This window comes from Manacus vitellinus, unplaced genomic scaffold (genome assembly GCF_001715985.3).
Source record: "Manacus vitellinus isolate BGI_N305 unplaced genomic scaffold, ASM171598v3 scaffold_14_pilon, whole genome shotgun sequence".
NCBI lineage: Eukaryota > Metazoa > Chordata > Aves > Passeriformes > Pipridae > Manacus > Manacus vitellinus.
Window position 1 is genome coordinate 6571490 of NW_021939063.1, and position 16448 is coordinate 6587937.

Below are 16448 nucleotides of genomic sequence, written 5' to 3' on the forward strand. Positions count from 1 at the left end.
AACCTAACGGATGACCTTTCCACTTAGACTCACACATGCCTTATTTTGCTGTTGGATATAGATGGTCCACAAGATGTCCACTTTGGAAGTTTAAGGAATTGCGAGAAGTGAAAATCTAGACACAGCTGGTTTTCTCCTTCATGTGCAAAACCACCCCAAAACCTAAAAATGTTGAGCAGTAGCCACAGATGTTTTAAGCCATAAATAAGATGATAGTCTGGCTTCCAGACTGGCTGTTAGCAATTCCAGGAACCTTTGTCCTGTGAGTGGATTGTGCAAACTGATATTGAATTGTTCCAACTTAAGTTGAAATCCCATTGAAATATATACTTTTGTGTGAGTGTGTGGTGAAGAGCAAAGTGTTCACACCAGCTGACCTCCACATGGATGACTCCTATGGAGCCTAGAGGTAGATCTTCCTTAGGATTCAACTCTAGATAATTTTGATCTACCGTCTTTAAAACATGGGGCTGTGAAGCAGGGCACATTGTGTCTGGTGTCCCTTTAGATAATTTTTGAGCATTTATGGCCTTCTGAGCTTTCACTAGAATCAAGCCCAGGCTGTGGTGTGGGTCTGTAGTCACACATTGCATTTGTATATGCTCAGTAAAGCAGAATTTACCAGGTGATGTGTTCCCTTCCCATGTTAATTAGGTTGCATAAAGACAAAGGAGTTGAGAAAAAATGTTCCTGTAAGAATAGAGGAGAATTGCATGTTAGAAACGGCAACACTTGGGGTCACAGTTTTGTCCCATGTGTTCTTCCATGAACTCATCATAGGCAGGGTTAGGAACCTTACAGCTTCCCAGCTCCAAAAGTTGTACCACATAAGGCTGAACAACTAACACATGCCACATTGAAGTAAGCTGAGTTGAGGCCTTAATTCATGGACCACTTTGCTCACAACATAACACAGTGTCACGCAATAGAAATACAGCTCCTGATGGGTGATGGCATTAAGAGTGCCTAAGTCATGCTACAAAACTTGCTTAATGATTTGTATTTTTTACCCTATGTTACAAAATGTAGTTGAGCAGATGGATGCAGCCAGCTGTACATAGAGCTTTAGGGAGTACTGGCGAGAAAAGAGAGAGGGTTTTGTTAAGATAAATGTAATAATCTCTGTGATAATTAGTTTAATTTAGATCCCTGCATCTGACTCATTTTTGACTAACCTTGTATGAAGCCTTTCTTGTCTTGCTGACGAGTCTGTGAATTTAGTTTGATTACAATCCCTTTTTTTGTTCTTGTGGATTGCTCACTGATCACTGATATTTTTCATTAAGCAGTTGCTTTATTACATTGTTATTTAGAGGGGAGTAATTTGTGTTTTCTAATTAATTTAATTCCAGGCACATTTAGTAAGTAGCTACAATGAGCCCATTCAAGGGGTTTTAGGTCATATTGACATTGTTTGCCAGATGTACTTGTTTGTTTTAAAACATTGTTAACTCTGTGATGACAACAGTCCCATTCAATTGCTTGACTCTTTAATCTTCTCTAATCTGCATCTCCAAAACTCCACAAAATTAGAAGATGCATTTCAGGTACTGGTGAGAGGTGTCCATAGGCAGCAAATCACAGAGGAATTGTACTGCAAGCAGTGTCAGTATAAACTATTACTGTTCTAGTATCAGAGCAGGGACAAGCCTTTTGGCTTCTCTTAGCCAGGGGTGTGGAGCTATTACTCCAACCACTAAAAAGCTGGACAATGCCAGAAAGATGCAAGCTGGGTGTTAAGTCCACACTTGGCCCATTTGCCTCTGAAAAATTTGCAGTGAGGCTTCAGGGGAGAACAGGCAGCCTTGGAAGGATGAGCTTCCAAGCAAGGCATGGTGTGAGCAGTGATGAGACACGTTAATGGAATCAAAAGATGAATATTGTAATTCATAGCTGTCAATATTCCAGATTCATAGGCTTGGGCAATGTCTTTCCCAGAAGCTTTTTGGAAAAGCTTGGCATTTTCTCGCTAGTGGTGCTCCCAGGATTTGGGGGTTATTCAAGCTTTTCGTGTTCATCACTGTTAAATACTGTATCCATTCCATCATCTGAGCATGAAAACTACCCATTATACCTATCATTTGCTCATTTGGCCTGCTGCGTCAAGAGCTGGAGTTCTGAAATGAGACCCTAATTAGATGAATAAATAACATTTTCACAGGGAAATGTACAGGCAGTTTATTCCCCTGACTATAAGCTTGTCCCATGAAAAACTACTAACATTTGGTAACTTGTTCTGCAGTCACTTATTTTGGTGAAAAGTCAATTATTGCTTGTTCTGCAGCAAAGTCTGGCACAGAGCAGTGACACTGTAAGATACACTGGCCTCTGAAGGACTCACCAAACAATGGTCTTGATGTGTTTTCCATTACTTTTCAACTGTTTTCCATCTCTTTGGGATCAGAACAGGCAAAATTAATGACAAACTTGAAGGAAAGGTTTGTTCAGTGCTTCATACTTATTAAATTTTAACGTTTAATGTTTGTGATGCAATAAACTGAATTCTGATACAATATGAATGAACAGCCCAGCTGCATTTCTGCTTTATATTTTGGAGGAAGCATTTAAATTACTGTAATATCTTTTCTGTCTCATGCTGGTGTGTTAAGGGTGCATGTGTGCATAGGGATCTGCTCTACCTATTGATTTAATAGGAAAGAGCATCTCTTGGAAAGGGAGAGTAAACGTGTGTGCACGCACGTGGAAGGAGAGAGAGAGAGAGGAGAATCTCTATCTGTGTGTTTATCTCTGATAAATGATGCCTGTTAAAAGTGTGACTTGCTATGAACATTATTAGCGCTTTCCTCTTTAAGTGTGTTATACAAACACAGTCCCCGTCAGCAAAAATGAAGCTGCAGTCTTGATTGTTTAGTTCAAACAGTTTTGATGTTTCATTGTCCCTCGATCAATCAGTGCCTGGAGGGATATCAGCTATTGGCTGGGAATGCATCAGTGACATGCAGAGCACAGACATTCCTCAAAAGCTTGAAAATATTTCATTTAAAATCCTCGTTTCAGTATGCTTTCCAGTTTGAGAGCAACAGCAAAGTGACCTCTGTTTATCATTTTTAATTGTGGCTCTTCCCTATTCAGAACTAACATTTCCCAAATTACCTTAAAATAGGCATCTTCCTAGACAGATTTGTAATTCACTTGCATCACTTATTTTATTCTCTGTGTAAAAGTTAGATGAGGGCATGGGTTTTAGAATAAACAAAATGCATAAAGTAGAAAACGTAATGCGGCATAAATGCCACATAAATCACATGCTAAAGACAAAAGCAGATTTCAAACATCTGAATTACTGAGCACTTAATGTGCAATGTAATCTGTGTTTAGGTTTATGTTTGTTTCTGGAGTGTCACACAGAGCAAAATATGGGGAGTTTCCTCTCTTCCAACAGTTATAGAAAAGGGAGGTCTTGGGCATTCTTGCAAAAGGCACAAGAAAGAGCGTTTCCTGCATCGGTAGGTAAACCCCTGGACAAGTGTTTCCTTTGCTGCTGGCAACTGGGCTATATGCACAAGTAGTTGATTGAAATCTCTCTTGAGTTCTCTTGCTCATCACAGAGTGAGTAAGAGGCTGCTTCAAAATGCAAAATTGTCCTTGAAAAAACCTTCCCTGGTGCCCTCCCAGTTGTTTCTTCCTTTACATCAACTGCAACCTGTGTAAACCACCCTTCTCCAAGCTCCTGAGCTTCCCCCCCAGGGGTCAAGGCACTGGTTGTGCTTGTTCTCAAGCCACAGCTCTCTGAAATTGTAGCTAACAGATAAAACCTCTGGCTTCAAAGATTTACGCTGAGGACAGACAGGAAGGAAAACGTGTTTTCTCAGCAATATTCACATTTTTAGGGATAAAACCTTATTCTTCCTCATGCTTTTGTTTTCCTTTGCCCAGCCCGCACCTCTAGGCTCAAACCAGTGCCCGTTTTCCCGTTCAAAAATCAGTTTCTAGAGGAATACTTTTTAAAAAATCAACCTGTTTGCCCTGCGCCTCCGCGATTGGTCCGATAAAATCGCCGAGCCGATCGCGTCAAAGGGAAAGAGCCTCGGCTTAATTGTGAGCTAAGTCTCCCGTAATCCAGGGGAGCATTTGAGATTCTGCCCGAGCGCTGGGTTTCGGCAGCCGCTGAGGGCTGTGGGTTTCTCTCCCAGCCTCCCGGCTGCTGCAGCACAAGTCAGCATAGCTAATGCAGATAGAGAGCTCCCCCCCGCTCCCTCTTCCCCGTCTCTCGCTCGCTCTCCCTCTCCCTGTGCTTTGATTCGATATGAACAGACTGGTAACTCCAATGCGAGAGCGAAAGCTGACATAACTCTGCAGATGGCTACGTTCGGATGATACACCTAGGGATTTTTCTTTAAGGGAAGGTAACGTTTAATGCTAATGTTTATTTTTCCCTTGTTGCCATTTTTCAGGACTGCCGGTCCCAAAGAAGAGCCCAAAGTCGGTAAGCACTTCTCAGCTACTATTTTTTGTCTGTTTGTCTGCTCTGAAGGGGAAAGGCATGAGTTTGGCTTGTTTGCTTTGTGGGTCTTGATTGTTTTAAGTTGTCTTTCTGTTGCAACCATGATTACCTTGCACGGCTCCTGCTGCATGGGGAGACTAGAGAGGAATGCAGTACGGAAGGGGGACTTGTTTGCAAATAAAGCCTCAGGTTTACAGATCCGCTTCCCTGACAGATGAGCTTCTCTGTCGTTTAACTTACCAAAAAAGACAGCTATTGTTTCCTTTTAGAAAGATGGGAGGCTCCACCTTCTTGCCAGATAGCAATTCCTGTCGGGTGCTCATAGGCACCAACCTTTTCCATTAACTCCCTGAGTTTTCTTGAGTACCCTTGGCTGAATTATTAACGGAATGGGAAAGCACGCACCTTGTCGAGGGAGACAAAGCATGAACGGAGCATGATTACAGTTCCCAGGGAATACAGTCAGCTGTCTGGGTGCTTGCTCTGGAGGCATTTTCATACTGAGCAGGATTGTGCTGCAGGTGTAAGATTCCTAATTTTTTTTTTAAAAAAGCAACAATAGAACAGTATTTTCTTGTCCCCTCTGATCTTATTTCCATGTAAAGCTGTTACCTGGATGACATGTTAGCTAGCAGCACGGAAGCCGTGATCTAAAGTATCTCTAAAGCTCCATGCATGATATTATGGAAGAAATTAATGTGCTATTTCTATTCAAAAAAAAGAAATGTTTTATTTTTAAAGGAAATTAAATACTTAAAGCTTGAAAGTTTGCAGTTATCTGTTGGGAGTGAGGGAAAGGCAGAATTCTCTCCCGGGAGCTTTGGGGAAGCAGAGCGAGTGAGGTGTTTGCCGTGTTGTAAGATGGTGTGAAACTTCACTGACAGTCCCCGATGGGTGCCAAAACCTGCAGCTGGGCACAGCCCACCTCACAAACCTGGGCAAGAGGTTCATGAAGAGGCTGAGCAGAAGGCTCTTGCTTTTAATACGAGCTCTCTGTTCATCCAAAAAGAAAAGCCCTGAAATAATTAATGTGATTCTGATGGCTTAGGGCAGCGCTGATTAAAGTCATGTGAGCCCAGGCCTCTACCATTGTCAGCTCGCATTAATGTTGGGAGGCAGAAGTGCGGGGTGTGCTCCCTCGCAAATCACAGCCCTGTCAGACCCTGCATGCTCGCTGCTGTCATACGTGGGGATTATTTCAGCCTTCGGAAAAACAGAAGCGAGTGTGTAAAATACACACGCGTCAGGCACGTTTCTATTCTCTGCCTCCACTTTTTCCCCTGGTCAGAGCAGGATTGGCTGCACGCAATTCGGACTCCCGACTTGTGTCATTAAACCAGCCCTAATCAATGAGTCTTGGTCTTTCCACAGCCTGGAGGCTCCCACTCTGCCACACGAACATTTGGCATCGGGTGAAGCGGGATCCTGCTGTGTCAGACACCTCCTTGGTTGACAGCTATGCACCGTAAAAATCTGAGCAGTATCTAAATCCATGTCAGGCTAATCCTGCCTTGGTGAACAAAGAGGCTGCTTACAAACAGGTGTAGCTGTGCAACAGCAGATTTCTCCTTTACTACTTGCTTTGAGGAGCCTGTCAGCCTTGGGAAAGCAGTTCCATTCCCTCGTGTGCCTCTCCTGAGCACTCTCACTTTGCTCCAGGGTCCCTTCAGTAATTTTTCCTATGGTCCTAGGCGGTGCTGTTGCCTCTACAGCACAGGATTCACAAAGAGCAGAGCCTCCTGTTCCCCCTGCCTGCACACGGGATCGTTGGCAGGGTAATTAGCAGGGATGTTGTGGTCTGCCGCATTGTGCAGCGGCTTTAATGACCAACAGCTCCTTGGAGGGCAGAGCCGAGAGCTCAGCTGAGCCGGTGCAGCCGCTTCTTCGTCCCCAGGCGTTGGTGACATGCAGGGGTTGAGCACGGAAACCTGGAGCAAAGTGCATCGGGGCATCCGTGTGCAGAGGAGGAAATTGTTCTCGAGGCTCTCTGGGATGGATTTACACAAACTCCAGAGCTCGCGTGGCCAAGGCTATGGTCAAAAGCAGGGAAGGGGTGATGTTGCAAACACTGTCCTTCCTCAGTTTGTTGAAGGGCTGCTGCTCAGCTGCGGGGTGAGGGGAGTCCAACCCAACCCTTTTGGCCATGAAGATCCCCTCATGGCAGGTGAGAGCCAGACCTGCCCCACTGGCGCGCTCCCAGGCTGGGATGCCATCTCACTGGACTCTGTGCCGGTGTTTTCCAGGGATGCACTGAATCCCGGGGACTCCCAGTTTGCTGCTGCACTTGAAGCGATGGGGTGAATGTGGGTGCTGCCAGTGGAGCCTGTGCCATGGGCTGTCCCCAGCACTGCACAGCTGCCTGTGGGGCTAGGGGGGAATGTGCTGCCCATTTCCCCCGTGCCCTTTGCACAATGCAAGGCGACAGTTTTCCAGCACTGCTTGTTTAATAAGTGAGCTGCAGCCAGAGGATAATGTACATCCAGGCTGGGAGCAGTGGGCTTGATCTTAACTTGTCCTTATTCTTTGTTTCTTCTGCTACATTGGGGAAGTCATGACTCAGGTGTCTATCCTCTTCTGCTTTGCTCAAGAGATGAGCCCTCTCTTGTTACTTCATGTCCTTTCTCAAAGTTCAGACGCATTCCCAACTTATTGCCAATGGCTGCTCTTTCTCAAGCAAGTCCTAATTTTAGCTGTCAGCCCCAATTCCCGAAAGGCCAGCTTCAGGTTTTTGGTACTGCCTGGCTGTGGGGAGGTGTTTTAGCCCCTTGGAGAGGTTTACTGGGGCTGTGACACAGCCTCGGAATATTTTTCCTGCTCAGTTTTCTTGGGCTGTATTTTTCAGCCTGTGTGTATCTTCTGATGAGCTTTGCACTTCTCAAATTTTAAGGAGAATTTTTAAACCTTGGGGAAAGAGTCAAATTAGTAAAAGAAACCTTTTGCAGTCATATATGGGACTGGACATTTCCAAGTTCTTTATTCTCTGTGCTGCTGTTTGCTGTTGCTGCAGCTCTCTGTTTTCAGTTTCCCATTGATTCTTTTTTAGATGAAAATGGATAATATTTTTGCATTGAACAGCCAAGGAAATATGTTTTTGGTGTGCAAGTTCTCTAGTATATAAATTTCCCCTGGAATTATTGGGGGATAACATGGATAAAACCAAAATTTTTTTCTTTTTTTTTCTCGTTGTTTGCATCAAAATACTCCACAAGGGGGCAAAGATTTCCATTTCCAGCTCAGTTTACTTCACTACCAGGACCAGTTTCTCCAAAATGCTCTAGAGCACAAAATCTGCAGCTAGATCATCAGAAGACAAGATCACTGCAGGGGGCAGAAAGTGCTAAGCTCTTCCAAAAATCTATTTTTTTTCTTTCGGATTTAAATAAATACATTGTCAGCATAGCTGAACTGTGGCCAAAAATGCAATTCCTCTGCACAGCCTGCTCCTGACAAGAGACTTTGTCACATATTTTGGGTGGATAGGCAGCACCTGGGACTCCACCGGTGTTCTGTTTTTGTCAGAAGGAGAAACTGGTTCCACAGCATGTTTGTACAACACATCCCTCTTCATTCAGAGACCATTTCCCCCCCCTACCTTGAACTGCCACGGAAGAAGCCACAGAAACTCTCCCTTTTTGCAGTTTTATGCATTTGTCTTCTGTTTTGCAGGATGAGCACTGCAAAGTTTCAGCCAGGGTGTTGAGAAGCTGGCACAGGCAGCTGGCACCTGACCTGGGCCTTGGGTAGTGTATGAGAAGCTGCAGTTTTCCACGGATTTATTTTGTCAGGGCTGTAAGGGGTTTCATCCCACCACCTGTATTTAAGTGTGCAGTCTGCTTAAATGGACTCAAGGTAGTCATTTTAGTCTTGATTTCTAGCCACTTTTAGTCAAGAGTCTTTCTGGCAACCTGTTGATGTTTATCAGCAGCTCTGGAGAAGATTGTGGGCTCCAGAGGGTCAGGGATGCTCTTACTGACTTGGGTAGTTCAGTGCCCCATGCTCTTGGCAGCTACTGTCAGAAGTCAATACAGTTCAGCTGATCTGCTTTGCTTTGCACTGAAAAACACGATCGGCATCTCAGGGTGAGGTCTGAACTGCTCTCTCTGCAGCACTCAGTTACCAAACAGCCCAGTGCTCATCTGACTGCAATTTAGCTGCTTTCCTGCCTGTATGTGTAAACTGAATGAGCCAGATAGCAAGATCCAGACCAAGGAGGAACAAGACAGGAGATGGAGAACCCATCCTTTCATTGGCATTATGCTCATCTCTCTTGGGAAAGCTCCACTTGTACCAGGACACAAACAAACCTCTTTATCTGAGCAGTCCCCATGGGAGGGGCATTGCAGTGACCCCCTGCAATTCCTCATGGGGATGATGTGTTGAAGCTGCTACAGCATGTGGAAAGAATTTTGGCCCCAAACCTTTTTGGCCTCCTCTGGTGATGTGAAAGTCAATAAATATTGTCTTGAATTAATTTAATTACACATATGCATTATTACTGTGGTTGAGTTCCCTTTTTTCTGGTCCCCTCTTAAACTCCTAAACAGAGATGTTTCAGGCTTTTTGAAGGAGTTATTTTTGGGGAAGACAACTTTCCCTCTGAAGAATTTTTCCCTTATTTCTTGAAAAATGTCTGTGTATTTGCAATTGAAACTCTAGTTTAATTAGAGATGGTTTTACTTGAGATATGCTGACACTTCCATTTGCAACCCAAATACGAAATGGAATTCATAGTTTGTTCAAAATTTAAACCTTTCATATCACAAAGCGAGAGCACTTTTTGAAGTTTAAACTTTGTTTCTTTTTAAATCAGAAAGTTTTCAGAGTGTTCTCACTATTTCTCCAGGGGCTGAATAAAGCTTCACATTTTAGTCCCTGTACTCCACATTCTGTAACCCAGCTATTTCCAGTGATATTGGCCTGAAGTTTCACAGGATGCTTGTAGTTATTTTAGTAGTTTGACCAAACAAACAAACCAATCCAGATGGCTGGACTGAGAGATGTAAAATGTTTTTGTATTTTTTTTTTAAATTACAAAGGAGTGATTATCCCCAGTATAGCTGTTTTAAAATGGCTTCATTTAAAAACTGAAAGGCTATGTGTGAATTAGCTTCATTTACCACTTAAAAAGCTATAAATGTTGGAAATTGTTTCAGATATTTGTATTTGAAAGTCTGGAGATGAGTAATCACAGCAGGTATGCTTTGTTCAAAATTGCTTTAAAGGACAAAGGCAATTTCACATTCTTTGAGAGATCTAGTCTATCCTTTAAAAGATGCTGGTAGTGAATCAACAACTTGAATGCAAGGCTGAGAGGTCAAAGTCATTTGGGCTGTTGGACCTGTTTTTTTTTTTTCCAGTGTAAACCTGAAGTATGTGCAACTTAACAACAATCTAATCTGTTGGGATTTTTTTAAGACTCAAAAAGGGGGCACTTTGTATGGTGACTTTCTCCTCTGTAATTATTTCATCCCTTCTGTGATGGAGCATTGGCTGCCTGGGGTTTCCTGTCCAGAGTGAAGCAAGGGGTCCCCAGACCTGTGGACACATCAGCCCTCTGTGCTGATCTGCTCTGTGTTTGCCACCCTAACCTGTTTGGTTTGCAGTAGAAGAGTTCCTGAAATCAGAGACTTCTGTTGCAGTGTTTTCAGGTACCCTCTGCCAGCAGGAGGCTTTAAATTTCTTGGTGCCAGTGGCTGACCCCTTTTAGCTGGGAAATAGTGGAAGTAGGAAAAACAACCTCAGAGATTCTGTTTTTCCAGACACAGTTCCCTGTGTCAGAGCAGGTGGGAGATTGCACTGAACCTTGATGTCAACCCAAGGTCATCTTAAAAGAGCATTGAAAAGCATTTGCTGAACAGTTTGGGGAGCTCTTGTTGGGGGAGGATTTTTCTGCATATTGAGCAGTACAAATCCTGGCACTGCAGATGTGACTTGTGTTTCATTTGAGCACACTGTTGTGAGTTTAAGAACTACGTACCCTGCTTAGCTAAATAGTGAGCAGGCAGAACTCTTGACATATTGCTTTGGAATAAGCCCTGAATGTAGGCAGACACATTTTTTCCTGTTTTAATATGCTCAATTAAAACAAGGAAATCAAACTGCAAATAGACATTTTCACATTTGTGAAGGTCTGCAGGAATCCTGTGGATGCTCTGGGAAGCAGAGCCATCCAAGGGATGTTGTCCAGCCGTTTGTGGTGTGGAGGTTTGCAAGAGCTGCAGAGGAAAAGTAGTAAGGTCTGTGCTTGAATCTGATTCAGAGGGACAGTTTGAGTTTTCACAGTGAAATCTGGTACTTTTTCCTTTTTCTTTCAGGGTCAAGTTAGACCATAATGTTATCTGAGTAGAAGGTTGTTGAATTTTTCTACCTTAATGCAGGAAAAAATAAGTGCACTGAAACTAGTCACCTATAGTGAGATTTAGATCCGTCTTATGTGTTAGATGGAAAAATGCATATTTTTTTATGATAAATGACTTTGTTTTGCATGTGTCTTTCTGTCAGTCTGCCTATCAAAATCTGTCATCGGGGAATTAAACTGTACCCAGCATTAACTAGCAGCAAAACCATAATTTATATATTTACTTATGTGCATGCAGAAACCCCGATCAAAGAAGGGAGAAAAATTGATGGCAAACACCCACTCAAAGACCAATAACCGTCTGTTCTCTCTCTCTCTCTCTCTCTCTCCTTCCACTTGCTTTCCTTCCTTACAGCAACCACTTGAAAGGAAAGACAGCCAAAACAGTTCCCAGCACAGCGTCTCCAGCCACCGCAGCGGGCACACCGCGTCCCCCGTGCACAGCACGCAGGTGCTGCCGGACTACAGCGCCGCGGAGGCAGCGCCTGCGGACCAGCCGGACACTTCTGGGCAGAAGAAGCCAGATCCGTTCAAAATCTGGGCCCAGTCCAGGAGCATGTATGAAAGCCGACGTGAGTATATGAAGCAGGTGTGGTTGCTAAGGCTACGGCTCCGGCAGCTGCTCCCTGCGTGTTTTCTTTGCGAAGGGCTGGATCTTTTTAGATTTCTGTTGAAAATGTAAGGCTTCGGTTGGTTAATTCGGTGTCTGCCAGTGATGTCTACTTGGTAGAGCTGCGGTTTCCTCTCTGGCGAGGACCGAATTTAGATCATCTCTAGGAAAGGGCACATAAAGCTTAAAATGAAAAATCCCTTTAGAATTAAAGACCATCTTTTCCCCTATGTTTTTATTTTGCTTTTCAGTTAGGCTGAAGGAGAATTTCCAAGTTTGTTATCTAGATCCTAAACTCTTTTTTGATGTTAAGACTCGTTGTCTGATATGCATAGGAATTTCAATGAGGAAGGGAAGTAATTAGTTTGCTGAAATTCATATCAGATGCTTTTCAGCCTCACCCTGGGGAGGAGAAAATCCAGCTGAGCCATTTTACTTTGACCAGAGTGGACACTTTTAACAATACAGATATCAAATGCATATTGTAAGTGGCTTTTATGGCAATTAATAATCTGCGCACTTGGCTAATAGTTCAGCAAGGTTTTGACTCTGCTCCAAGACTATAAATATGGTTTCAATCAGCTTCTTCTCTGCAAACAGAATAAACACATTGGCTTTGCTTTAATTGCACTGCTGAAGATGATCAAATTTGTAAAAGCTTCTTTAAGAATTAGAGTATTAGGTTCCTTTTGAAAGGCAGTAGTAACTTCAGTTACAGAAAAGGAAGTTTCAAAGTCTTCATTCTGTGAGAGTATCACCTGCAGTTTGATTTTAATGTCCTAACAGGAAATTGGTAAAACCAGTATGAAATGAACGTTACTTCAGAATGAAAAATGGTAGGACTGTTTTTCTCTGACCAAACGAGTTACTTTGAAGTCTTATATCTTGGAAAAATTAAATCATGAGTCACAGTTTCTTGGCTGAAGATTCTTCTCTTTGGATTGAATGTCTCAGCAATGCAGTTTGTAGGTGTCTCAGCTTCTGTGCACTGCTTCCCTTCCCATCCCTTCTCAGAGATTAGGTGTGCTGACCCTGTGGGCTCTTGCGCCAGGTCATACTGATCTGCGAGTGCAGTGACAGAACTTGTACAAGCAGCTCACTGAAATAGGAAAAAGGGGCAAGAGCTGAGGGATGGTGACTATTCAGCCCTGCAGAGCTGTGGGTAGAGCTCCTCCTTCTCCTGCCCTGGTGGACAAGGCTGAGGCTGTTCCGTGGCACTGGCATTGCCACTGCTCAGCTCGCATGGTTCCTGTTGGCGCTGTGCTGGCATTGCCTCTGACCCCCTGCAGCTACTTAGCTAATTTCTAATTAACTGTTTAACTCCTACTAATTAGTCATTAGTATCAGCTTAGCAGCCTTAACTCCTGTCTGTCTTTCCTGATAAAACCCAAGACTGAGCTGGAGAAATCCTGAAGTGCACAGGCAGGCAATTGCCCTTCTGTGTCCACTTCCAGCACCATGTACTAAATCCTCCCTTTTTCCTCAATGCCTGCAGTTATCTTGTAGAGGTTTTATCCTTGTCTGTGAGTAGAGGCCTTCAACAGGCCTTTTCACCGTCTCTTGACCACCTGTTTTCCCACACCCCATCTTTCCCTGTGCCACAATCCTCACTGCTGGGCCTGTTGTTAGACTGGGATCTCCTACACCCCTTCAGCTTCCTTGTCTCACCTTTCCATGGTCCAGCATCTCTGTAGTGGTGTTGATCCTCTTCTACTGCTTCAGTCCTTGTCTCCCGCCTCTTCTACCAGATGAGACTTACCTGTTTGAACGTCGCTGCTTCTCTACCACCTTTCCATCCCCTTGCTCTTCCTTTCCAGGAAGGTGTTTTCTGAGGTTTCTTGATTTCATAGATAGAAGGTTTTTCAAGAGTGGCCAAAGTGTGATATGGTCTTGTCTCCTTGTAAACTTGTGCCACTTGAAGTGTCCAAGGGCCTATGAATTTCCAACCCTAAGCTGGAGTGAAGCACATTCCCTGGGGATTAACCTGTATTCTTAGCTAGTGACATGGCTTTGCTGTACCTAATGAAGTGTGAAGAAAAACAGGAAAGATAAGTGAAAAATGGAGTTGGACACACTCTGTCTCCTGTCATGGTCTGATCCCGTTGTGTGACTGGTGGTTTTATTTAGAGATTCCTGATCAGCTCCTTCTCCTTCCCTCACAAAGCCCTCACTTCTCACCAGTCTCATAAATGGAGGCTGTGGTTCGCAGCTGAAACCTGGGTGTGCTGCCCTGGGAGCTTGCAGGGAGGCACCGCGTTTGCTTCCCTTTGTTATGAACCTGAATCATCCCTTAGAGACTCAGTTCCCAGTGTTTCCCAAGCACCAACTGTGTGGCTCTCTGATCACTCAGAGAGAGCTCTGCTGACACAGAGCACTAGAGTGTGTGGTGGGAGAAACCATTCCCTGAGCACTCCAGTTTCATTGTCTTCTGCTCCACATGTGCTGTTCTTCGTGTTTGTACTCAGCTGCAGTTCGGTTTAACCCCTGTGCCACCTTTGGCTGGTGGAGATACAGTCATATCATCGCTTCCTTCTTTATTTGAGCACTCGTTCCCTTTGGCTTTGGGTCTGAGGTTAGCATCTCCCATGGCATCCATAGCTTTGGGTGCTAGATGTGACTCTCTCTGCAGTCTTCTGATGAAAGTGTGAACAGAACTAAATGAATGTCTAATGTACAGCAGGAGGATACCACCCTAGTGCCAGTGCTGAGGGTGGCTGATACATCCAATAACCGGGCATTTCGTGGGTGCTAAAATCCCCCACTGCCTGAGGAGGTCCAGCTCAGCTCTCTCAACTACCCAGACCAGGGCTTGCTCTCTGTTGATTGCTGGCCTTAAATTTTAAAAAACCAGAAAAAGATTATGAAATGTTCTTTTGAGAGGCAGGGCCTTGAACCCCAGCAAGTGGACTGAAAAACAGCAACAACCCTTTGTGTTGAAGCATATGATGAATTTTAAAAGGATAGAATTTTAGAGCATTAGATCATCTTAAGTGTTTTATTTTTTCCCATTTGTGAAATTGTTCAGCATAAAGAGTACATAGTGCAATTTTTCAAGTGCAGCTGACACAAGAAGATGAATTCATTAGCCCCAGCCCAGACAGATTTTTTTCATCTAAAAATAATAATATAAGGAGGTTTTATTCAATATATGAATTCATCGTCTCCAGGATATTTCTAAGAAGTACTGAATCTATAATGAACACCTACTGCCTTTTTGGCTGGGAGTGCATCCCACTGTTACTAACATTAATAATAAGAATGTAGACATGGGAAGCACAAGCAACAGTTTAACTTTTCAGAATTGGTAAAATGCGTTCTTCCTCTATTTGAGTTGTCCTTGGATCAGTATTTCATTAAAAAGAACTGCGTTTGCCTTATGTGACCTATCTCACTGAAGCCATTGGTAGAGCAGAATTAAGTTCAAAAGCACCAGCTAACCCATAATTGTGTTAAAAGCATGTGTTTTTTTGATTTACCCAATGCATCTTCATACCAGGAAGCACTCTTAATTCTGCAATGGCTCCATCACTGTATCTGGACCCTGGCTGAGTGGCAGCAGATGAGAACTGCAACTTTATTCCACAAATGTGTGTTAAAGTTCCTTCACGTGCAGCTCCCCAGGGTGAGGGGATCAGCCTTGCGAGGTGCTGAGTGCTTTGACTCTGGTCCAAGGAAGCTTATTTTCAAGCTGTAAACCCAAAAGGACTGGGGATGCTTTAAGGCTAAGGCTGAGCTCAAATGCTCTGCTGCAATCTGTCCCAGAGTTGCCAGTCTTTGCTGGATTAGGACGTTTGAGAATAGCCGGCTTTGTGCTGAGTGAATGTGAAAACAGATCATTTGGTGGCGATAACAAATGCACTCTTTGCTGGTGCTAAGTTTTAGCTGCCTGAGCTCCTCGTTATTGGTAACTCATTGCTGCTCGTGGGAGTTGTGTACATGAATCAGAGAGAAGGACAAACCCTTAAGGTTTAAAAACTGAAACTGTTCCAGGATCCAGGAATGACATACATGAAGAGCACTCAGTGAGAGGAACGGCAATTGAATGGCTTAGCAGAGAGCCGCAATTCTAAAAACCTCGCACTGTTTTATTGAAATATATTTTTATAATATGCTTTTTATTTTTCAATGTATTATTAAACTTCCTTAAAGATTAACGCAATCTGTTGTCAAATTTTTCTCATGTGGCCTGATTGCTTTGCAAAATACCGTATCCTACATATGGCCATCTGTCAAAACAGCAGTGACAAAATGAATTAATCTGAATTGCAGATGTGTTAATGAATCCCTTTGAAGGGCTTAAGCATTTAATTAAAAGTAAAGCAGAACACGATAGATAATTTTTAAAGCTTTTAAAATATTCTAAGTTATCATTAATATTTGAATTTTATTTTCAGGCACATAATTTGTTTGGTAGGATTTTTCTCTCCTCAAATCTAATTAAAATAATACAAACAAGTCTTGACCCCGGTGTGTAGTGTTCACTCACCAGCAATTACATAGAATTAAAAATATTTGCACAATGATACAAACATTAGATACTTTCTCCCTAAAATAGAAAAGAAAATCACTCTCCAGAAATTGCAGCCGCCTTCTGATCAGGCTGACTTTCAAGATGATGCTTAATAAAAGCCCTTTGGTAGGGTTATGTCCTTTTATTATATTAATAGTAGACAAACAGTTACAGTCATACTCTTGGACACACAGATGTGTCCGTGCCCTTAGGGAAAGTCTTGCTAAAAAGGACAGTACTACTCGTAGTACTCACAGCACGTCGAGTGAGCAGTGGAGGGTGGGAGTGGAGTCATGGGCAGGCTCCATGGCTCACTCACGGCATCACACCCTCCCCAAACCTCACTGGCAGAGCTTGGTCATCTTGTCAAGAACATGCTGAAGCCATCTTTCAAAAGCTTCCCGTGCCACCAGGAGGGTTGGTTAAAAAGAGAAGGCAAAAAAACCTGGAATTCTACTGCAGTGGGGTAGTTTAGAAAATGAGTTTCTTGCAAATATGGAACCTC

At 43.4% G+C, this 16448-nt stretch overlaps 1 protein-coding gene across 6 annotated transcripts in view; it reads left to right on the forward strand.

Annotated features, from left to right (window-relative positions):
• The window catches only part of MAGI1 (membrane associated guanylate kinase, WW and PDZ domain containing 1), a 336329-nt gene that overhangs the window by 294187 nt on the left and 25694 nt on the right, over positions 1-16448 (forward strand). For all 6 annotated transcript variants that reach the window (XM_018068395.2, XM_018068398.2, XM_018068397.2 and 3 more), the window contains 2 exons: positions 4416-4447; positions 11179-11395. In XM_018068395.2, the coding sequence (XP_017923884.1) occupies positions 4416-4447; positions 11179-11395 (249 nt within the window). The remainder of the gene's footprint in view (positions 1-4415; positions 4448-11178; positions 11396-16448) is intronic.